Below are 22,697 nucleotides of genomic sequence, written 5' to 3'. Positions count from 1 at the left end.
CAGGTGGTGATGAATCTCCAGTCTGAACCCTGCCTGGATAATGCTGCAGCTTTTCCCACCGACTCAAAGTCAGTTTCTATCGCCCCTCTCCAATATTTTTATAACTAAGGAGGCGGTGAATAAAAATGAAAGAATCAATTATTTTTTTTCTGGGATTTCCTCCTGAACTTTTTTTCTTCTCCAGCGAGGACCAGGAGGAAAGACAATTTTCCCATTTGTTATTCTCCCCTGAATAAATACAAATCTGGAAGTTTGGGAAATGTCTCAGGAACAGGGGCTACGCCAGGCCCCTGAACTCTCCCTGAGTCACAGTCTGTCCAGAATGAACAGCAAAGGTAAATAACCCCCCCCCCCCCCGCCAAAAAAAGTCAACTTTCTGTTTTACTTTACGCAGGAAGCAACAGGTCGTCCCAGAAACTAAAAATAATCACCAAGCAGCTGCTGGTTTCCAACGTGTAGAAGCTGCTTCACAGAATGATGCTATTGGCCCAGAGTTAGTGATCAGGAAGTGTTGCACACAGATGCTCTCACATTAACTGCACGGACAATGTTCTGCTCTCAGTAGAGTTGGGTCATCGCCAGGTAGCAGCTCCGATCTGCCCTTTGCGCCATTAACATGCAGAGTTCAGGTAGGAGCTACGGTACTGTGTCCCAGCGGGATGAGTGTGTCCCGGGGGGGGGGGTCTCCTGGAGGGGGTTGTCCTGGAGGGGGCATGTGTGTCCTGGAGGGGGCATGTGTGTCCTGTGTGTGTGTATGTGTGTCCTGGGTGTGTGTGTGTGTCCCTGGGGGGGGCGTCTTGTGGGTGTAATAATAATCTTTATTGTCACAAGGAGGCTTACATTGACACTGAAATGAACTTACTGTGAAAAGCCCCTAGTCACCACACTCCGGCGCCTGTTCGGGTACACTGAGGGAGAATTCAGAATGTCCAATCCACCTAACCTGCACGTCTTTGGACCGTGGGAGGAAACCGGAGCACCCGGAGGAAACCCACGCAGACACGTGTTGGGGAGTGAGTGTGTGTTGGGGAGTGAGTGTGTGTTGGGGAGTGAGTGTGTGTCCTGGGGACTGAGTGTGTGTCCTGGGGACTGAGTGTGTGTCCTGGGGACTGAGTGTGTGTCCTGGGGAGTGAGTGTGTGTCCTGGGGAGTGAGTGTGTGTCCTGGGGAGTGAGTGTGTGTCCTGGGGAGTGAGTGTGTGTCCTGGGGAGTGAGCGTGTGTCCTGGGGAGTGAGCGTGTGTCCTGGGGAGTGAGCGTGTGTCCTGGGGGAGTGAGCGTGTGTCCTGGGGAGTGAGCGTGTGTCCTGGGGGAGTGAGCGTGTGTCCTGGGGGAGTGAGCGTGTGTCCTGGGGGAGTGAGCGTGTGTCCTGGGGGAGTGAGCGTGTGTCCTGGGGGAGTGAGCGTGTGTCCTGGGGGAGTGAGCGTGTGTCCTGGGGGAGTGAGCGTGTGTCCTGGGGGAGTGAGCGTGTGTCCTGGGGGAGTGAGCGTGTGTCCTGGGGGAGTGAGCGTGTGTCCTGGGGGAGTGAGCGTGTGTCCTGGGGGAGTGAGCGTGTGTCCTGGGGGAGTGAGCGTGAGTCCTGGGGGAGTGAGCGTGTGTCCTGGGGGAGTGAGCGTGTGTCCTGGGGGAGTGAGCGTGTGTCCTGGGGGAGTGAGCGTGTGTCCTGGGGGAGTGAGCGTGTGTCCTGGGGGAGTGAGCGTGTGTCCTGGGGGAGTGAGCGTGTGTCCTGGGGGAGTGAGCGTGTGTCCTGGGGGAGTGAGCGTGTGTCCTGGGGGAGTGAGCGTGTGTCCTGGGGGAGTGAGCGTGTGTCCTGGGGGAGTGAGCGTGTGTCCTGGGGGAGTGAGCGTGTGTCCTGGGGGAGTGAGCGTGTGTCCTGGGGGAGTGAGCGTGTGTCCTGGGGGAGTGAGCGTGTGTCCTGGGGGAGTGAGCGTGTGTCCTGGGGGAGTGAGCGTGTGTCCTGGGGGAGTGAGCGTGTGTCCTGGGGGAGTGAGCGTGTGTCCTGGGGGAGTGAGCGTGTGTGTTGGGGGAGTGAGCGTGTGTCCTGGGGGAGTGAGCGTGTGTCCTGGGGGAGTGAGCGTGTGTCCTGGGGGAGTGAGCGTGTGTCCTGGGGGAGTGAGCGTGTGTGTTGGGGGAGTGAGCGTGTGTCCTGGGGGAGTGAGCGTGTGTGTTGGGGATTGCGTGTGTGTTGGGGATTGCGTGTGTGTTGGGGATTGAGTGTGTGTCCTGGGGAGTGAGTGTGTGTATTGGGGATTGCGTGTGTGTTGGGGATTGCGTGTGTGTTGGGGATTGAGTGTGTGTCCTGGGGGAGTGAGCGTGTGTCCTGGGGGAGTGAGCGTGTGTCCTGGGGGAGTGAGCGTGTGTCCTGGGGGAGTGAGCGTGTGTCCTGGGGGAGTGAGCGTGTGTCCTGGGGGAGTGAGCGTGTGTCCTGGGGGAGTGAGCGTGTGTCCTGGGGGAGTGAGCGTGTGTCCTGGGGGAGTGAGCGTGTGTCCTGGGGGAGTGAGCGTGTGTCCTGGGGGAGTGAGCGTGTGTCCTGGGGGAGTGAGCGTGTGTGTTGGGGGAGTGAGCGTGTGTCCTGGGGGAGTGAGCGTGTGTCCTGGGGGAGTGAGCGTGTGTCCTGGGGGAGTGAGCGTGTGTCCTGGGGGAGTGAGCGTGTGTGTTGGGGGAGTGAGCGTGTGTCCTGGGGGAGTGAGCGTGTGTGTTGGGGATTGCGTGTGTGTTGGGGATTGCGTGTGTGTTGGGGATTGAGTGTGTGTCCTGGGGAGTGAGTGTGTGTTGGGGATTGAGTGTGTGTCCTGGGGAGTGAGTGTGTGCTTCACTGCATGTGACGCTGGACCTTCCTCACTCTGTATCGTGCACAGTGTCTGCTGGTGTGTCTGGTTCGAGCTCAGATCCGATCGATACCGTTTGAAATGAAGACTGAGTGTAAATTGTGTAAAGTAAAACTCTGTAAATTGTGGAGAGAGGACACCGATCGCGACCAGAAAGAGAGAAAACTTACTGTCGGATTGAAGACGGTGCGAAGTCTTACACCAGGTTAAAGTCCAACAGGTTTGTTTCGATGTCACTAGCTTTCGGAGCGCTGCTCCTTCCTCAGGTGAATGCAGAGGTCTGTTCCAGAAACACATATATAGACAAATTCAAAGATGCCAGACAATGCTAGGAATGCGAGCATTAGCAGGTGATTAAATCTTTACAGATCCAGAGATGGGGTAACCCCAGGCTAAAGAGGTGTGAATTGTGTCAAGCCAGGACAGTTGGTAGGATTTCGCAGGCCAGATGGTGGGGGATGAATGTAATGCGACATGAATCCCAGGTCCCGGTTGAGGCCGCACTCATGTGTGCGGAACTTGGCTATACCTCTTCATTCACCTGAGGAAGGAGCAGCGCTCCGAAAGCTAGTGACATCGAAACAAACCTGTTGGACTTTAACCTGGTTTTGTAAGACTTCTTCCTGTGCTCACCCCAGTCCAACGCCGGCATCTCCACATCAAGTCGGATTGAATGCAGTAAATCGTGTCAATCCCGAATGTTTTTGCTGAGATTCTGAAATCGATCAATCCTGATGGTTACTTTTGTACAACTTTGAATTTCTGCCTCTGCTCACATCGTGCACAGAGAATGTGTGAACATAGACATTAATGTCTGGGCTGTCCACTGCTTTATTTCAGACAAGTTCAAGCTAGTAAAACAGGAGGCAACACTGACAGAAATGATGAGATCAGTTTGGACTGGGATGGAGTTGGCTGGAGGGGGAGGCAGCCAGATGTGCTAGCACAGGCCCGTGGGGCCGAAGAGCCTCTCGAGGTGCAGAAACATTCTGCAAGATCTCATCCCAGGCCTGGATCCCCCTGATCACACCGAGAAAACTTACAGCCAAAAAAGTTTTGAGGAAAGTGTTTGCTGACAGTGAGGGAGTGGTGATTCTGCATTTGATCAATCTCACAGACTGTGCCAGAACATTTGTGATTTAGGGGAGTTTATGTATTTGGCGAATGGCGTTTCTCTATTTTAGATGCCTTCTAGTTTCAAAGGGAATTTCTCTGTCAGTGTGTTACCAGCAACTTCAGCCCAGCTATCACGTCTCACACACCAACATTTAAAAAATACAATTTCGCAGGTGAAACGATTTCTAAATAATCCTTCAAACTTAGCTGGCAGGAGATTTGAGAGGTGTTCAAAATCAGGAGGAGGCTGGAGTGGACAGAGAGGGACAAACTATTCCTATTGCTGGAAAGAGCGTGCCCCAGAGGGCACGGAGCCGGGTAACTGGGAAATGAAACAACGGCGGCAGGAAGAAGGTGATTTTCACGCAGCAAAGTGGTGAGGATCTGGAACACTGCCGGGGAGTGTGGTGGAGGCAGGGTCATTCGAGGCTTTTACAATGGAGTTGGATCGTGATCCAAATAGGAAAACATTGCAGGGCGACAGGAAGAAGGTGGGGAGAGTGGCACCAGGTAAATTGCTCCTTCAGAGGGCCAGCACAGATATGATGGTGGAATAGCCTCCTTGTGTGCTGTAGCCACTCCATGATTCTGACAGGCTTACTTTAACCAGTGCACCCTCGCGTTCCCTTATTGCCCACATGTGCCAGATTAAATCGTATCATTGCTATATCATTAACACGATGGATGAATTACTTCTCAAAGTAGCTTTTCATATCTATCTCTGAATATATTGGCTAGTTCTAAGCTCATTCAACAAAGAAACAATTTCCTCAATGTTTGTGTGATATAATTTTAATTCTGCAAAGAAGTTTAAGTTATTGTACCGATAAAAGTCAGCATTTTTCCATTGTACAACCTCTATCCAAATACCATTGAGAATAAGTATCAGTTGGTTCAATCGGTATCTCTGTAATCACTTATCTCGGAATCAGGAGAGTGTGGTTCTGCTATGAAGAGAGCATTGTGACGAGCTGCCTATTTGATTCGATGCTAAATAGCGATTGTGTGATGGCTGTTAAAGATTCTGTGACAGAGTCGGCACAAGGAAGCAACAGGCGCCCCTAACTTGAAAATATGGGCAAGGTTTTGATTAAACCATTCACTCTGAATGGACAGTACCTGTGACAATGCAGAGCACCCTCTGTGCTGCAAATATGTCAGCCTAGAATTTGATTAAATCTTGGAAGCTTCTTAAAGATTCTCCGGTGTCAGCGCGATATCCGCCGACTGGCGCCCAAAGCGGCGCAAATGAGTCGGGCATCGCGCTGCCCCAAAGGTGCGGAATGCGGCGCACTTTGGGGGGCCGAGCCCCAACCATAAGGGGCTAGGCCCGCGCCGGAGGAATTTCCGCCCCGCCAGCTGGCGGAAAAGGCCTTTGGTGCCCCGCCAGCTGGCGCGGAAATGACATCTCCGGGCGGCACATGGAGACCGTGGCGAAGGCGGAAGGGAACGAGTGCCCCCCGCGGCACAGGCCCACCCGTGGATCGGTGGGCCCCGATCGCGGGCCAGGCCACCGTGGGGGCACCGCACGGGGCCAGATCGCCCCACGCCCCCCCCCAGGACCCCTGAGCCCGCCCGCGATGCCTTGTCCCGTCGGTAAGGTAGGTGGTTTAATCCACGCCGGCGGGACAGGCATTTTAGCGGCGGGACTTCGGCCCATCCGGGCTGCAGAATCGCGGGGGGGGCCCGCCAACCGGCGCGGCGCGATTCCCGCCCCCACCGAATATCCGGTGCCGGAGAATTCGGCAACCGGCGGGGGCGGGATTCAGGCCAGCCCCCGGCGATTCCCGACCCGGCGGGGGGTCGGAGAATCTCGTCCACTAAGCAGTTCCGTCCACAATTAAATGGTTAACACATGTGCTGCAGCTGTTCTTATCAGTTGACAGTGCGGCACTCCCTCAGTACTGACCCTCTGACAGTGCGGCACTCCCTCAGTACTGAGCCTCTGACAGTGAAGCACTCCCTCAGTACTGACCCTCTGACAGTGCAGCACTCCCTCAGTACTGACCCTCTGACAGTGCAGCACCCCCTCAGTACTGACCCTCTGACAGTGCAGCACTCCCTCAGGACGGACCCACTGACAGTGCGGCACTCCCTCAGTACTGACCCTCTGACAGTGCGGCACTCCCTCAGTACTGACCTTCTGACAGTGAAGCACTCCCTCAGTACTGTCCCTCTGACAGTGCAGTGCTCCCTCAGTACTGACCCTCTGACAGTGCGGCACTCCCTCAGTACTGACTCTCTGACAGTGCGGCACTCCCTCAGTACTGACTCTCTGACAGCGCAGCATTCCCTCAGTACTGACCCTCTGACAGTGCAGCATTCCCTCAGTACTGACCCTCTGACAGTGCAGCGCTCGCTCAGTACTGACCCTCTGACAGTGCAACACTCCCTCAGTCCTGAACCTCTGACAGTGCAGCGCTCCCTCAGGACTGACCCTCTGTCAGTGAAGCACTCCCTCAGTACTGACCCACTGACAGTGCAGCGCTCCCTCAGTACTGGCCCTCTGACAGTGCAGCGCTCCCTGTGTACTGACCCTCTGACAGTGAAGCACTCCCTCAGTACTTACCCTCTGACAGTGCAGCGCTCCCTCAGTACTGACCCTCTGACAGTGCAGTGCTCCCTCAGTACTGACCCTCTGACAGTACGGCATTCCCTCACTACTGACCTTCTGACAGTGCAGCACTCCCTCGCTACTGACCCTCTGACAGTGCAGCACTCGCTCAGTACTGACCCTCTGACAGTGCGGCACTCCCTCAGTACTGACCCTCTGACAGTGCAGCACTCCCTCAGTACTGACTCTCTGACAGTGCGGCACTCCCTCAGTACTGACCCTCTGACAGTGCGGCACTCCCTCAGTACTGACCCTCTGACAGTGCAGCACTCCCTCAGTACTGACCCTCTGACAGTGCGGCACTCCCTCAGTACTGACCCTCTGACAGTGCAGCACTCCCTCAGTACTGTCCCTCCGACAGTGCAGCGCTCCCTCAGTACTGACCCTCTGACAGTGCAGCACTCCCTCAGTACTGACCCTCTGACAGTGCAGCACTCCCTCAGTATTGGCCCACTGACAGTGCGGCACTCCCCCAGTACTGACCCTCTGTCAGTGCGGCACTCCCTCAGTACTGTCCCTCTGACAGTGCAGCACTCCCTCAGTACTGTCCCTCTGACAGTGCAGCACTCCCTCAGTACTGTCCCTCTGACAGTGCGGCACTCCCTCAGTATTGCACAGGGATAGTGAATCAAGTTTTTCTGCTCAAGATTCTGAATTGAGACTTGAACCCCCTATCCTCTGACTCAGTGAGGAGATTCACACAAATGAATAATAACTGACACTCTCCCTAATACCATCTTTACCGTCAGTGCAAATTGACATGTACGATCTTATGGTCTGTTTTCACCAGAGTGTATTAACTGTGTTTATTTTTCTATTTAAGACACTTCGAGTCCAGATCTATTGATCCTGTACGAAGAGGATGCAGAGGAGTGGAGCACATATTTGAAGCAGATTTTCTCAGAGGCATTAAATCCTCAAAGTATCTGCAGCTATGATGTCGGCTGTCCCAACGATCTGAAGGTTACTACTGCTGACCTGCTTGCCTACAAATGTAAGCTGCTGGTCCTGACCCCTGGTTTCCTCGCGTCACTGACGACCTCGAAGAGAATCCAGCTGGGGAAGATTTTGCAAGCTCCTGATGAAGTGGTGGTGTTGCTCTGCGGAGTGCCAAGTTCGGATGACCTCTACAAGCTGGTTCATGCAGAGAGAGGGTGCTGGGAGCTTTCCAGTGATCAGGATGCCCAGGAATATCTGTCTGTCGTCAGCTGCATCATCAACTCAGGTGAAGCCACAAAGTTCTTGAATTTGGACGTGTTAAGTCTTGAAGTTCGTGACGTATTCCCAATGGTTATGCAGGCTGCAAGTATTGTCATTGATGCTTATTTTAGAACTTTGAAGAAAACTAGCCAGTGTTAAAAAGCTGTGAAGTGACTGTAGAAGGATTGGAGAATGATATAGCGCTGAAGGAAAGTTCTGAGAAAATATCCGGACTTTGAATGATATTTCTTTCAGCACAGTAAATGTTTCAGTAACCAAAGGCCACACAAGGGAAGATGTTTAAATGATCTGGCGGGGTGGTCACTTGTCTCATTTGGCTAGATGGACAGAGTATGATGCACGTAGTGTGGTTCAATCCCTGTACCAGCTGGGGTAGTTCACGGAGGCTGGATATATTATTAACCTGATATTATCTCTCACTACTTTCTACCCTCGGTAACCTTCAGCTCATCCAAAATTCTTTGCCTCTCTTCCAGTGTGCACTAAGCCCTGTTCACCCATTACCCCTCTGTTCACTGGCCCACATTGTCTCCCAGTCTGACAACACGTTCATTTTAAAGTTCCTATCCTTCTTTTCAAGTCAGCCAGAGTTTTGCCCCTCTCTAAAATCTCCTGCAGCTCTGCAATCCTCCCAGAGCTCTGCATGCTTCAAATATTGGCCCATTGCACACCCCAACTTCCATCGCTCTACCCTTGCTGACAACTGACCCTGAAGCCCTGGAATTCCTTCCCTAGACTTTCCCTCCTTGGCGGCAATCCTGGGGCGAAATTCTCCGTAATCTGTGCGATGTCCGCCGACAGGCGCCAAAAACCGCATAAATCAGTCCGGCATCGCGCCGCCCCAAAGGTGCGGAATCCTCCGCATCTTGAACGGCCGAGCCCTAACCTTGAGGGGCTAGGCCCGCGCCGGACTGATTTCCGCCCCGCCAGCTGGCGGGAAAGGCCTTTGGTGCCCCACCAGCTGCCGCGGAAATGACATTGCCGGGCGGCGCATACGCGGGAGTGTCAGCGGCCGCTCACGGCATCCCCGCGCATGCGCAGTGGAGGGGGTCTCTTCCGCCTCTGCTATGGTGGAGACCGTGGCGAAGGCGGAAGGAAAAGAGTGCCCCCACGGCACAGGCCTGCCCGCGGATCGGTGGGTCCCGATCGCGGGCTAGGCCACCGTGGGGGCACCCCCCGTGGCCAGATCGCGCGTCCCCCCCCAGGACTCCGGAGCCCGCCCGCGCCGCCTTGTCCCGCCGGTAAGAGAGGTGGTTTAATCCAAACCGTCGGGACAGGCATTCCAGCAGCGGGACTTCGGCCCATCCGGGCCGGAGAATCGCCGGGGGTGGCCCGCCAACCGGCGCGGCCCGATTACCGCCCCCGCCGAATATCCGGTGCCGGAGAATTTGGCAACCAGCGGGGGCGGGATTCACGCCAGCCCCCGGCGATTCTCCGACCCGGCGGGGGGTCGGAGAATCCCGCTAAAACTGAATTCTTCCAGCTAGGTTTTGAACACCTGTCTTTCGCTCGGCGTCTGTTCTGGTTTGGATGACTCTCTGGGAAACATTTTGAGGCATTTCTCCACATTGAGGGCGCTACTTAAATGCAAGTTGTGGTATTACCGCCTGGGGATGGAAAACCATTGGGATTTTCCACTGCCTGACCTGGTGTTTCCAGCTTTTTCTGTCTTTATTTCAGAATTCCCGCATTCCCAGTTTTCCCGTTCCGTGTGACTGGGGCATTTCTCATATCCACCCTTTTGTTGCGTTTCCTGGATTCTGTCATCTGCCTCCACAAACCCCCTCCTGTGTTTTTAGATGACTTTAAAAGCTTGCTTTTGGGATCAGGCCAATAGAAAATAATTAATTGGTATTTGAAATGAATGTGCAGGATTGGATTTGGCACCGACTGATTCTCTGCTGCTTCTCATATTCAATGAAAGATTTTACAAATGTCCATTTTGGCCACTATTGTGAGGCAGAACGTTCAATGTAGCTTAACCCTGGCTTGCAGTCACGCACAGGCTTTGCTCCGTGTTGCTGTGTCTCCAATGGGCGTCTCTCCCAGTTGAGGGGGGGAGTGAGATCACTCCTGTGTCGGCTCTGAGAGTGAAAGAGAAACCAAACCAGGGGTGTCATTCTCCGACCCCCCGCCGGGTTGGAGAATCGCCGGGGGCTGCCGTGAATCCCGCCCCCGCCGGTTGCCGAAGTCTCCGGTACCGGATATTCGGCGGGGCCGGGAATCGGGCCGCGCCGGTTGGCGGGCCCCCCCCCCGCTGGATTCTCCGGCCCGGATGGGCCGAAGTCCCGCCGATAAATTGCCTGTCCCGCCGGCGTGGATTAAACCACCTTTTGAACGGCGGGACAAGGCGGCGTGGGCGGGCTCCGGGGTCCTGGGGGGGGGCGCGGGGCGATCTGGCCCCGGGGGGGTGCCCCCACGGTGGCCTGGCCCGCGATCGGGGCCCACCGATCCGCGGGCGGGCCTGTGCCGTGGGGGCACTCTTTCCCTTCCGCCTCCGCCACGGTCTCCACTATGGCGGAGGCAGAAGAGACTCCCTCCACTGTGCATGCGTGGGAAACTTTCAGCGGCCGCTGACGCTCCCGCGCATGCGCCGACCCGATATGTCATTTCCGCGCCAGCTGGCGGGGCAACAAAGGCCGTTTACGCCAGCTGGCGGGGCGGAAATCCCTCCGGCGTCGGCCTAGCCCCTCAATGTTGGGGCTCGGCCCCCAAAGATGCGGAGCATTCCGCACCTTTGGGCCGGCGCGATGCCCGTCTGATTGGCGCCGTTTTTGGCGACAGTTGGCGGACATCGCGCCGTTTCGGGAGAATTTCGCCCATTTCTCAGATTCTCTCCCCAAACCCTGTCCATCGAGCAGATTGGCCTTCCCAACCTCTCATCAAAACTGTCACCTTGAAGGAAAAGCCGGTTCCGGGGTGAAGGCTGACAGCACATTGTCTCTCCACTTTGGAATGACCATCGAACCAAGATAATGGCCTATCAATAGCAAACAGGAGCAATGCAATTCTTCAGAGTGTGGGGTTATGGAGAAGGGAATGGCAAACTGGTCATCCTACACATCGCACTCCAGCGTTTGCTGTTCAACAGTATGAGCCCTGATTTACTACAAGGATTGACAGAGTAGCACACATCACTTAGACCATAAAAGTCAGACTGTTAAAGAAACGTTATTGAAAATCATATTTTAAGTAAAGTCACCTAAAATCCAAGGTCAGGCATAAAAGTTTCATTAATGTGCAGCACGGAGATAAACTGGGTCAAAACCAGGCCAAAAAAACCCATCATTTGCTTCACAGCCTTATTCTGTCAGAGCTTCACCGTGACAATGTTTGCCTCTGATTATCAAAGTTCCACCTGGAGAAAGTGAGGGAGTAGCTCGGGGTGTACAGGGTTATGAGGGACATGGACAATGTGGACAGTGAGGAACCATTCCCCTGTGCAGAGGGGTCACTAACTAGGGGAGGAGCAGCAGATTCCGAGGGGATTCCTCGGGAGGAGGAGGAGGTAGGTATCTACTAATTACCCCCCATCACTTCTGCAGAGTAGGAAATTAAAAATAAGAAGAGACCATTCAGCCCCTCGAGCGTGTTCTCCATTCAGCCCCTCGAGCGTGTTCTCCATTCAGCCCCTCAAGCGTGTTCCTTCATTCAGCCCCTCAAGCGTGTTCCTTCATTCAGCCCCTCCAGCGTGTTCCTTCATTCAGCCCCTCAAGCGTGTTCCTCCATTCAGCCCCTCGAGCGTGTTCCTCCATTCAGCCCCTCCAGCGTGTTACATCATTCAGCCGATCCCTATCTTAGCTCCAACTACCCGATCAGTTTCTTTATCACCTGGAATTAGATTGTCCTTAAACCTCTAACAACATAAGAAACAGGAGCTGGAGTTGGCTATTTGGCCCCTCACGTCTGCTCTGCCGTTCAAAATGATCATGGCAGATCTCTGTGGTTTCAATTCCACACTCCTGACTGCTCCCTGCGCCCTTTGATTCCCGGAGAGACGATAAATCTGTCAATCCCAGCCTTAAATATATTCAACAACGGAGTATCCACAACCATATGAATTCTCTTATAACCTGCACGTGACCTACGGGGTTGGAGAAATCAGTCTCCCCGTGGGTCTCGCCGAGTACGAACCTCCCCCGCTAAGGGAGCGGGGAGCCCGGGGACAATCACGGTTGATATCTGGGCGAACACTATTGCAGATGTTGATCGACAGACAGTGATATTACTGTCTGCCTCTGGAGCTCATACTTGTGGGGTGATAAAGAGCCTGATATAGCCTGCAGCTCCAGACTTTCGAAGAATTGGTAACCCTAGTAGCATAACACTTCAACCCTAAGCCATCTAGTATAGTGCAAAGATACCATTTCAACGCAGCAGAGAGAACTCCAGGAGAGTTCATAACCATGTTTTTGACAAGGCTACAAAAACTAGTCGAAATCTGTGAATAAGGAACTTCTCTTTCCGAAATGCTGCGAGACCGCTTGGTCTGCGGCATCAATAACATGGCTACCCAAAGGAAGTTGCTTGCTGAACCGTCGCGAGACCTCCAGTAGCCTGTGCAAATTTTGCTTTCCTGCACAAATACTGAGCGAGGAATGCAAGAGACCCAGTAGATGGAGATAGACACTCTAGAACTCACCCCCTCGTGGCGAGCTGCCCCTCCAGGACTGAAACCCCACCCTGGACTGAGTACTGGAGAGGCCAGGTTTGTCCCGATGGCATATCTCCTCAGAATTGGTAGAGGGAGAGCCCAGTTTCTGTGGGGCATGTGGGCGCAGGAACCCCAGGGAACGTGAGGTATAATTCAGCCAGAAACCCCGGTACTCCATTCGAGGCAGGTGCCAATCAAGGGCTCGCACTTTCCGCCTGGACCAGCCAGAGGAGGAGTGGAAGCAGCTGCATTGCATTGTGGCACCCTGGCCCTCATCAAGATAAGTCTGCAAGTTAATGCTCGTCTATTCGACATGGAACTTGACACGGGAGCTGCGGTTTCAGCTATCGGAAAACAAACCTTCGGCAGGATGAAGACGGGGATGTAAAGTTGGACCTTCGGGTCACCAAGGCAAGGTGAGCGGGGTACACTGCAAACCGTTAGCCATTGTGGGAATTACAATGACCCTGGTAGTTTACAGACAGCATTCGGTGCGACTCCCGTTGATCATAGTAAAGGGACATGGCCACAGCCTGCTCGGCCGGGATTGGTTGAAGCGCCTACACCTTGACTGGCAGCAAATTTCCCGAATGTGGTCCAGGGGCCTATACAATAGTGCAAGGGAAATACCCCAAGGTTTTCCAGTCCTGACTGGGATAAATAAAGGGGGCCTTGGGGAAAATCCAGGGAGACCCGGAGTCACAACTGTTTTAGGGCTCGCCCAGTCCCTTATGCCTTGTAGCGAAAGGTGAGGCTAAAGGGCTTGGAATCATTAAATCAGTGTGTTTCACTGACTGGGCGGCACCGTTGGTTCCAGTGTTCAAACCAGGTAAAACGGACAGATGGTGCGGGGCTACAAATTGACGGTCAACAGGGCCTCTCGGTTGGATCGTTACCCAAAGCCACGCATCGAGGATCTGTACGTAAAACTGGCCAGTGGACACTCATTTATGAAGCCTCGATATGAGCCATGCGTACTTGCATTTAGAATTGGACCCTGCTTCCTGTAAATAAAACACCATAAACACGCAGAGAGGCCTGTACGGGTACACCAGACTACACTTTGGAGTGTCGCAGCCTGTGCCATATTCCAGAGGGTTACGGAAAGCATACTGAGGAGGATTTCGGTGAGTGGGAGTGTGTCTGGGCGACGTGTTAGTCACAGGGGCAACTGAGCAGAACGTCTCAGTAATTTGGGCGAGCTTCTCTGTCTTTTCTCAGAGACGGGCGCCCGCCTGCGGAGCCTGTTCCACATGAGGGAAGCGGAACACCTGGGCGACCGAGTGAACCGCGAGGGTTACATCCGGTCACGGAGAAAGCAACGGCAATTCAACAAGCACCGACACCAGAAAACAACACAGAGCTGCTGTCTATCTTGGGATTGGTGAACTATTACGGAAAAGTTCATTCCAGGTTTAGTGACCATAGCGTCATATACTCTATAAAATAATGTGGAGCATAGATAAGGTAGATAGTCAACATCTTTTTCCAAAAGTAGTGGAATCTCGAACTACAGGCTGTGGTGAACGTGTTGCTACTGCAATTCACCGCTGTATTGGACTGGACTATGTTGATGCCCCTGTGGGCTCCGCCTGTGGCTCCGCCCCCTCAGGGGTGGTATATAAACCTGCAGCCTGTAGGCGGCACTCAATAGAGAGCAGTAGCAGGCACAGATCTAGCTTATTAAAACCACTGTTCACTTCTACTGAGCGTCTCGTGTGAATTGATGGTCGCATCAGAGGGCATAGGTTTAAGGTGAGAGGGGAGAGATACAAAAGAGACCAGAGGGGAAATTTCTTCACACAGAAGGTGGTGAGCATCTGGAACGGGCTGCCAGAGGCAGTGGTGGAGGCGGGTACAATTCTTTCCTTTAACAAACAGTTAGTTACATGGGCAGGGTGGGTACAGAGGGATATGGGCCAAATGCGGGCAAGTGGGACTAGCTTAGTGATAGAAACTGGGCGGCATGGACCAGCTGGGCTGAAGTGCCTGTTTCCGTGCTGTAAACATTTATGACTCTAGTCATCACATGTAACGCGTCACCAAACAGCATTGGTGCCGTTTTATCAGACCGCAAGGAAGCTGGCAGAGAGAGCCGATCGCTTTCGCCTCGGACACTGGCTGTGGTAGAGCACAATTATGCACAAATTGAGAAAGTGCGTCTGGAAGTTGTCTTCGCCGTGAATAAACTCCATCAGTATGTGAACAGTCGAGGGTTCACGATCATCACGGACCACAAGCGCTGCTGAGTCTTTTCAAAGAAGAGAAAGGGATTCTGCCAATCACCTGCGCCAGGATACAGCGTTGGGCCCTCCTGCTGGCTGCACGGCAGTCACTTGATCATTGTTTGGGTATCCAGATCGCGAACGCGTTAAGCCGGCTACCTTTGCCGACATGCCCTCCTACTCCCAGGACTAACCAGGTAGTGGCCACGCATCCCAAATCCATTAGTGGACACAAACCGACCTGGTCCTTTTGAACGTTCGACACGTAGTCCTGTATGGGGGTCAGCATAGAAGACTGCCCAATGAGTTACGGGCATTCTCGATGGAAGTGCCCGAGTTTAGAGTCTTGGATGGCAACCTTTGTGGGGGTAAGTCCTTCTGGGTTAGGGCCAAGTCCTGATGTTGAGGGACCCGCAGAACGAGCACCCGGGGACGTACAAAGTCAAAATGTTGGCTATGGTTGGTGGCCGGGCCTGGGCACGGATATTGAACAGGAGCCCAGACTTCCAGTGGCGGCCAAGAGCTGAGTGGTCACACGAAAGGTGGCTCTCGGCTAAGAACTTGAACTACGGCCTTTTAACCCCAACAAATGGGCACCAGACTAACCCTCCAGCGACCACTCTGCCGAGCAGGATGGGATAGAATCAGCTGACCAGCTGAAATACCAATGAAGTGGAGGGGAGGGAAACCTCAGCTTTGGAGCAGGGAACCGCACGTGGAGGCACAGAACAGTGAGGGCCGACCCTGCAGAGCTCCCAGCGCAGACCCAGGCGCCGATGGACATACTGACGTGCTTCATCACCTCTGAGCTCCAGACACAGAGGGAGATGAGCCATTGAGGCGGCAGTGGAAGGTGTGACGGCCGCCATGAGGGAGGCAATGGACAATATGGAACGGAGGCTAGAGGTCCAGGGAAAGACGACTCGGAACCTCGGAAAAGCAGCCATGGACCCAGTGGGCCAGATTGCGGCACTCGAGGCCAAGGTAGCGAGCCTGGTCCAGACACAGGAGAGGTCGAAGGAGCAGGAGCACCGATCGTGTCGGTAAAACCTGAGAATCGCGGGGCTGCCGGAGGGAATAAGCATTACAGAATACACAGCAGCGATGCTCGGGAAACTGGTCGGCAAGGAGGGCTTCGCCAAGGCCACGGAGGTAGTCCGCACCCACAGGTCACTTCAGCAGCAGCCCAGGGCGGAGCAACCACTGTGAGCGATAATCGTGAAGCTGCACAGGTACCAGGACAGAGAGCGGATCCTGCGGTGGGCGAAGAGCACGAGAGGGGGCAAGTGGGAAGGAGATTCCATCTTGTACCAGGACATTGGTGCAGGCCTGACCAAACGGCGGGCAGAATTTAATGGTGCCAAATCCACCCTGTACAAAAGAGCCATTTGGCAGCTCCACCTTGCCAAGCTGTGGGTTACGTACCAGGATAAAGGACATTACTATGACACCTCGGAGGAAGCCAACAGGTTTGTCCAGGAAAATGGACTGGGCAAACAGGGATAGGGGGCTAAAGCCAGAGCCCGGACTGCAAGAAATAGAGAGAGGCAGGGGCGAGCCCAGGCAGAGGCGCGGAGAGAAAGGGGGAAGAGGGTAGTGAGGTAGATGGGGTTAAATAGGAGAATCCAACTGTTTGGGGAGCCGCTACAGTAGCGGGCAGGCTGGTGTACGGGGGTGGGGGGGGAGGGGAGGCTGGTGTACGGGGGGGAGGGGAGGCTGGTGTACGGGGGGGAGGGAGGCTGGTGTACGGGGGGAGGGGAGGCTGGTGTATGGGGGGGCAGGCTGGTGTACGGGGGGAGGGGAGGCTGGTGTACGGGGGGAGGGAGGCTGGTGTACGGGGGGAGGGGAGGCTGGTGTACGGGGGGAGGGAGGCTGGTGTACGGGGGGGAGGGGAGGCTGGTGTACGGGGGGGAGGGGAGGCTGGTGTATGGGGGGAGGGGAGGCTGGTGTACGGGGGCGGAGGGGGCAGGCTGGTGTACGGGGGGAGGGCAGGCTGGTGTACAGGGGGAGGGGAGGCTGGTGTACGGGGGGGAGTGGAGGCTGGTGTACGGGGGGGGAGGGGAGGCTGGTGTATGGGGGGGCAGGCTGGTGTACGGGGGCGGGGGGGCAGGCTGGTGTATGGGGGAGGGGAGGCTGGTGTACGGGGGGGAGGGGAGGCTGGTGTATGGGGGGGGCAGGCTGGTGTACGGGGGCGGGGGGGCAGGCTGGTGTATGGGGGGAGGGGAGGCTGGTGTACGGGGGAGGGGAGGCTGGTGTACGGGGGGAGGGCAGGCTGGTGTATAGGGGGGAGGGGAGGCTGGTGTACGGGGGGAGGGCAGGCTGGTGTACGGGGGGAGGGGAGGCTGGTGTACGGGGGAGGGGAGGCTGGTGTACGGGGGGAGGGCAGGCTGGTGTACGGGGGGGAGGGGAGGCTGGTGTATGGGGGGGGCAGGCTGGTGTACGGGGAGGGGAGGCTGGTGTACGGGGGGGAGGGGAGGCTGGTGTACGGGGGGGAGGGGAGGCTGGTGTATGGGGGGGGCAGGCTGGTGTACGGGGGCGGGGGGGCAGGCTGGTGTATGGGGGGGAGGGGAGGCTGGTGTACGGGGGAGGGGAGGCTGGTGTACGGGGAGGGCAGGCTGGTGTACGGGGGGAGGGGAGGCTGGTGTATGGGGGGGGCAGGCTGGTGTACGGGGGCGGGGGGGCAGGCTGGTGTATGGGGGGGAGGGGAGGCTGGTGTACGGGGGGAGGGGAGGCTGGTGTACGGGGGGGAGGCTTGTGTACGGGGGGAGGCTGGTGTACGGGGGGGGCAGGCTGGTGTATGGGGGGCGGGGCAGGCTGGTGTACGGGCGGTGGGGAGGGCAGGCTGGTGTACGGGGGGGGGAGGCTGGTGTACGGGTGGGGGGTTTCATAGTCCATAGGGCCCTTAGGAACAGGGAAGAAAGGGCCGCCAAGCAGCGGATGATCGACTCCGTACTGGAGGTGGATCGGCGATACTCCACTGCCCCACCTGTGGAACTGAAGGAGAGGAAAACGTTGCAGATGGAATTTGACCTACTCTCCACAAGGAAGGCAGCCCACCTGCTCCCCCAGGCACGGGGGGGGCCTTCTACGAACATGGAGACAAAGCCAGCCACATGCTGGCTCACCAGCTAAGTAACCAAGCAGCAACACATGGCGCGAGTTAGGGACAGAAATGGTAGCAGATCTGATGTACGACCAATGGCCACTAAAACGAGGTTGTAGTCCAACTGAAGGCTTTAATAAGCTAGATGTTTCCCCCAGCAGCTCAGGTACAGAATGAGGGCTGCTGGGGCGGCACGGGTTCTTGTACACCGCCTAGCAGGGCGGAGCTATTATACACTCTAGCCAATAGAAAGCATACAGTTTCCACCAATGGTGCTTTAGCCTATCAGGTACCGTAATACCGATAATACCACATTCACCCCCTGTTAAAAAAAGAGTCCGGCGGGGGTGGTGGACAGAAACTACAAAACATAACAACATGGTATAATTAGTTATGGAGGTACCGTAATACCTCCGGACAGTGTTTAGTAACTATTTACAAGTCTGGTAACTATGTACATTTGATAGTTTATATTTACAGATTACAGTTAAAATGAAGCAATCAGTCGATTGGGGGCCCTGGTCGTCCTCTGTGATCGTCGGAGCCTCGGTGGTGACTCCGGTGGAGGCTCAGGCATCTGTGACTCCGGGAGCGTGGCTTCGATCTCCATGGAAGCTTCGGCACCCCTAGACGGCGCTGGTGGGGGAAACGGCTGACCTGGGAAGGGAGCGCCTGCGGGGGGCGTTGGTGGGTGGGGGGCCTAGACGGGGGCGGGGGAAGGACCGATCCTCCTGTAAGGTGCTGCGGTGGAGGGGAGGGTGGGACTGGTGGCTGGAATGTGCGTGGAGTTCCGGCGGGCGCCAGGTCCCGTAGGGAGACCGTATCTTGTCGGCCATCGGGGTACGCCACGTAGGCGTACTGGGGGTTAGCATGGAGCAGATGGACCCTCTCGACCAACGGATCCGACTTGTGCACCCGCACGTGTTTTCGGAGCAGGATGGGTCCAGGTGCTGCCAGCCAGGTCGGGAGCGAGGTCCCAGAGGAGGACTTCCTGGGGAAGACAAGGAGACGTTCGTGAGGTGTCTGATTGGTGGTCATACAGAGTAGTGACCGGATGGAGTGGAGGGCATCCGGGAGGACTTCTTGCCAGCGGGAGACTGGGAGATTCCTGGACCGTAGGGCCAGTAGGACGGTCTTCCAGACCGTTCCGTTCTCCCTCTCTACCTGTCCGTTACCCCGGCGTTGTAACTGGTCGTCCTGCTCGAGGCGATGCCCTTGCTGAGCAGGAATTGACGCAGTTCGTCGCTCATAAAGGAGGACCCCTATCACTGTGTATGTAAGCGGGGAACCCGAACAGTGCAAAGATGCTATGGAGGGCCTTGATGATGGTGGTTGTGGTCATGTCCGGGCAGGGGATGGCGAATGGGAACCAGGAGTACTCGTCAATCACGTTCAGGAAGTACGTGTTGCGGTCGGTGGAGGGAGGGGGCCTTTGAAGTCCATGCTGAGGCGTTCAAAGGGACGGGAAGCCTTTATCAGGTGCGCTCTCTCTGGCCGGTAGAAGTGCGGTTGGCACTCCGCACAGATTTGGCAGTCCCTGGTGGCTGTCCTGACCTCCTCGATGGCGTAGGGCAGGTTGCGGGTCTTGACGAAGTGGAAAAAGCGAGTGACCCCCGGGTGGCAGAGGTCCTTGTGGAGGGCTCGGAGGTGGTCCACTTGTGCGGTGGACATGTGCCGCGGGACAGGGCGTCAGGAGGCTCGTTTAGCTTCCCTGGACGATACAAGATCTCGTAGTTGTAGGTGGAGAGTTCGATCCTCCACCGCAAGATCTTGTCGTTTTTTATCTTGCCCCGCTGTGCATTATCGAACATGAAAGCAACCGACCGTTGGTCAGTGAGGAGAGTGAATCTCCTGCCCGCCAGGTAATGCCTCCAGTGTCGCACAGCTTCTACTATGGCCTGGGCCTCCTTTTCGACCGAGGAGTGGTGGATTTCGGAAGCATGGAGGGTACGGGAGAAGAAGGCCACGGGTCTGCCCGCTTGGTTGAGGGTGGCCGTCAGAGCTACGTCGGCCGCATCGCTCTCGACCTGGAAGGGGAGGGACTCATCGATGGCGTGCATCGTGGCCGTTGCAATGTCTGGTTTGATGCGGCTGAAGGCTTGGCGGGCCTCTATCGACAGGGGAAAAGCTGTGGGTTGGATCAGGGGACGGGCCCTGTCCGCATAGTTGGGGACCCACTGAGCGTAGTAGTTAAAAAGCTCTAGGCAGCGTTTCAGGGCCTTGGAGCATTCAGGGAGGGGGAAATCCATAAGGGGGCGCATGCGTTCAGGGTCGGGGCCTATAACTCCATTTCGCACTACGTAGCCAGGAATGGCTAGACAGTCGGTGCTAAACACACATTTATCCTTATTGTATGTTAGGTTAAGGATTTTAGCGGTTTGGAGAAATTTTCGGAGGTTGGTGTCGTGGTCCTGCTGGTCGTGGCCGCAGATGGTGACATTATTTAGATACGGGAATGTTGCCCGTAAACTGTACCGGTCAACCATTCGGCCCATCTCGTGCTGGAAGACCGTGACCCCGTTAGTGCCACCAAAGGGAACCCTTAAGAAGTGATAGAGCCGCCCGTCTGCCTCGAAGGCAGTGTACTTGCGGTCACTAGTGCGGATGGGGAGTTGGTGGTAGGCGGACATGAGATCCACCGTGGAGAAGACCTTATAATGCGCAATCCTGTTTACCAGGTCGGATATGCGGGGGAGAGGGTACGCGTCCAGCTGTATAAACCTGTTGATGGTCTGACTGTAGTCGATGACCATCCTATGCTTCTCCCCGGTCTTTACCACCACTACTTGAGCTCTCCAGGGGCTGTTACTGGCTTCAATGACCCCTTCCCTCAGTAGCCTTTAGACCTCTGACCTAATGAAGATCTGGTCCTGGGCACTGTAGCGTCTGCTCCTGGTGGCGGCAGGTTTGCAATCCGGGGTGAGGTTCGCAAACAGGGAAGGCGGATCGACCTTGAGGGTCGCGAGGCCGCAGACAGTGAGGGGAGGGGTATAGGGCCGCCGAATTGGAAGGTCAGACTTTGGAGGTTACACTGGAAGTCTAAACCCAGGAGTGTGGCCACGCAGAGGTGGGGAAGGACGTAGAGATGGAAATTTTTGAACACCCTTCCCTGGACTGTGAGGTTTGCTAAACAGAACCCCTTTATCTCCACTGAGTGGGAACCGGAGGCCAGTGAGATTTTTTGATTAACAGGGTGGTGAGTAGGGAACAACGCCTTACCGTGTCGGGGTGTATGAAGCTCTCCGTGCTCCCAGAGTCAATTAGGCAGGACGTCTCGTGCCCGTTGATGAAAACGGTCGCCGTAGCGGTTGAGAGTGTTCGAGGCCGAGACTGATCCAGAGTCACCGAGGCCAATCGCAGTACTTGAGAGTTCTGTTCGGGCAGTGTGTGGTTGGCCGAGCTGGGGTCCTGGGGGTTCATCCAAGATGGCGTCTCCCATTGGTCGCACATGGCCGGGGGTGCACAAAAGGGCAGCACCCATCCCTCCAACATGGCGTCCGTGGAACAAGATGGCGGTGCCCGGGGTCCACACGTGGCTCTGGGATATGGAGATGGTGGTGACCGCTGGCCGCACGGGGCCCGTGGAGAAGTTTGTGGTTGCGGTCCGCATTCACCGCTGGAGACCGCGTCCACCGCTCGGGCCTGACATACCCCCACGAAATGGCCATTTTTGCCGCATCCCTTGCAGGTGGATACGCGGGCCGGGCAGCGCTGGCGGGGGTGCTTGGCCTGCCCGCAAAAGTAGCAGCGGGGCCCCTCGGCTTTAAGTGGCTACACACCCTCCTTGTGATCCTAACGCGAAGCGTGAAGGATCACATAACTATGTTGCTTTCCATTCCCTAACCTGGGGGGGGGGGGCACTTCCTTCATGGCCTCTGCACTGACCATAGCTATGCAAAAAATGTTTTAACTAACAATTCTAAGGGCGCTATGTCAAACAGGGACATGCATTACAAAACAATAAACTGGGAACCTCTAACTATTCTTCATACACTACACTCACTTAAACATTTCATTATCCTAACTTCCTCATTCATACAAACAAAACCATAGCAGTTTATACATCAGTCTTCCTGGCTTGGCAGTCAAGCTCAGGATCGTACAATTTGCTCATGAACAGTTCTTTACATTTCTTTATTTACAATGAACGCAAGTGAATGCACTTTATTATAGATCGCGGGGGTCGGGGGTCTGGTCGTATCCAAACATAGGGAATCTGATTCTATAAACCGGGTCCGAGCGCGGTAGGCTCTCCTTCTCCATTTCCGTCGACGCATAGTCTGCACTAGGCAGCAGAGTATCGCTAATACCAGTAATGTTTCTATTACATAGGACAGGGAGTACCAGGTTATAAACCTGGCACACCAAGATGATGTGTCGCTGGTGACTGGGCTCTGGGTACTGCGGGGAAGTGAAACATTAACGGCTGGGGGGCTTGAGGTCATGGGGTTCGTGTTCACGCGCAACCAAATGTCCATAAATATGATGATGACCCATGTGAAGGAAGTCCTCATGGCTCTTCTCTTTCCTTTTCTTTCTTCCCTTCTCCGGTCCTGGAGCTTCTGGAGTTCTGTGGAAACAAGCATAGTGTCTGTAACTATCTTTGTTTAATATCTCGTACGATAGCCTGTCTGTCCTGTAGTGCCAGATACTCCCTTTATAATTGGTCACTATGTGTGACTCCCTCATTTTTTTTTTTCAAAAATCGAATTTTAGGACAAGACACACTTACAAATATTGAACCAGTGCGAGCCGTCTCGCAGACTGTGCAATTTACCATCCAAATGTTTCAGGATGTAAATAGCATGTGGTTGGCAACCTAAGGGTTACCTAAAACAAAACAAAACTTTTTGAACGAAAAGTGCCAAAATGAGGTGCGTATGGGCCGCGACGGGTAAGAGTTGGATGGAGTCCCCGGGTAGGACGGCTACCAATGCCG

General features: G+C 55.2%; 1 protein-coding gene across 1 annotated transcript in view; it reads left to right on the top strand.

The window, feature by feature from the left end:
* The first annotated feature begins 559 nt into the window (after positions 1-559).
* Positions 560-22,697, top strand: part of LOC140408255 (B-cell scaffold protein with ankyrin repeats-like) — a 513,048-nt gene continuing 490,910 nt past the window's right edge. The window contains exons 1-2 of the mRNA XM_072495211.1: positions 560-629; positions 7,379-7,780. Of these exons, the coding sequence (XP_072351312.1) occupies positions 617-629; positions 7,379-7,780 (415 nt within the window). The 5' untranslated portion in view covers positions 560-616. The remainder of the gene's footprint in view (positions 630-7,378; positions 7,781-22,697) is intronic.

The sequence above is a fragment of the Scyliorhinus torazame genome, chromosome 3 (assembly GCF_047496885.1).
Source record: "Scyliorhinus torazame isolate Kashiwa2021f chromosome 3, sScyTor2.1, whole genome shotgun sequence".
Classification (NCBI taxonomy): Eukaryota; Metazoa; Chordata; class Chondrichthyes; order Carcharhiniformes; family Scyliorhinidae; genus Scyliorhinus; species Scyliorhinus torazame.
This window is presented reverse-complemented; position numbering and strand designations above follow the sequence as displayed.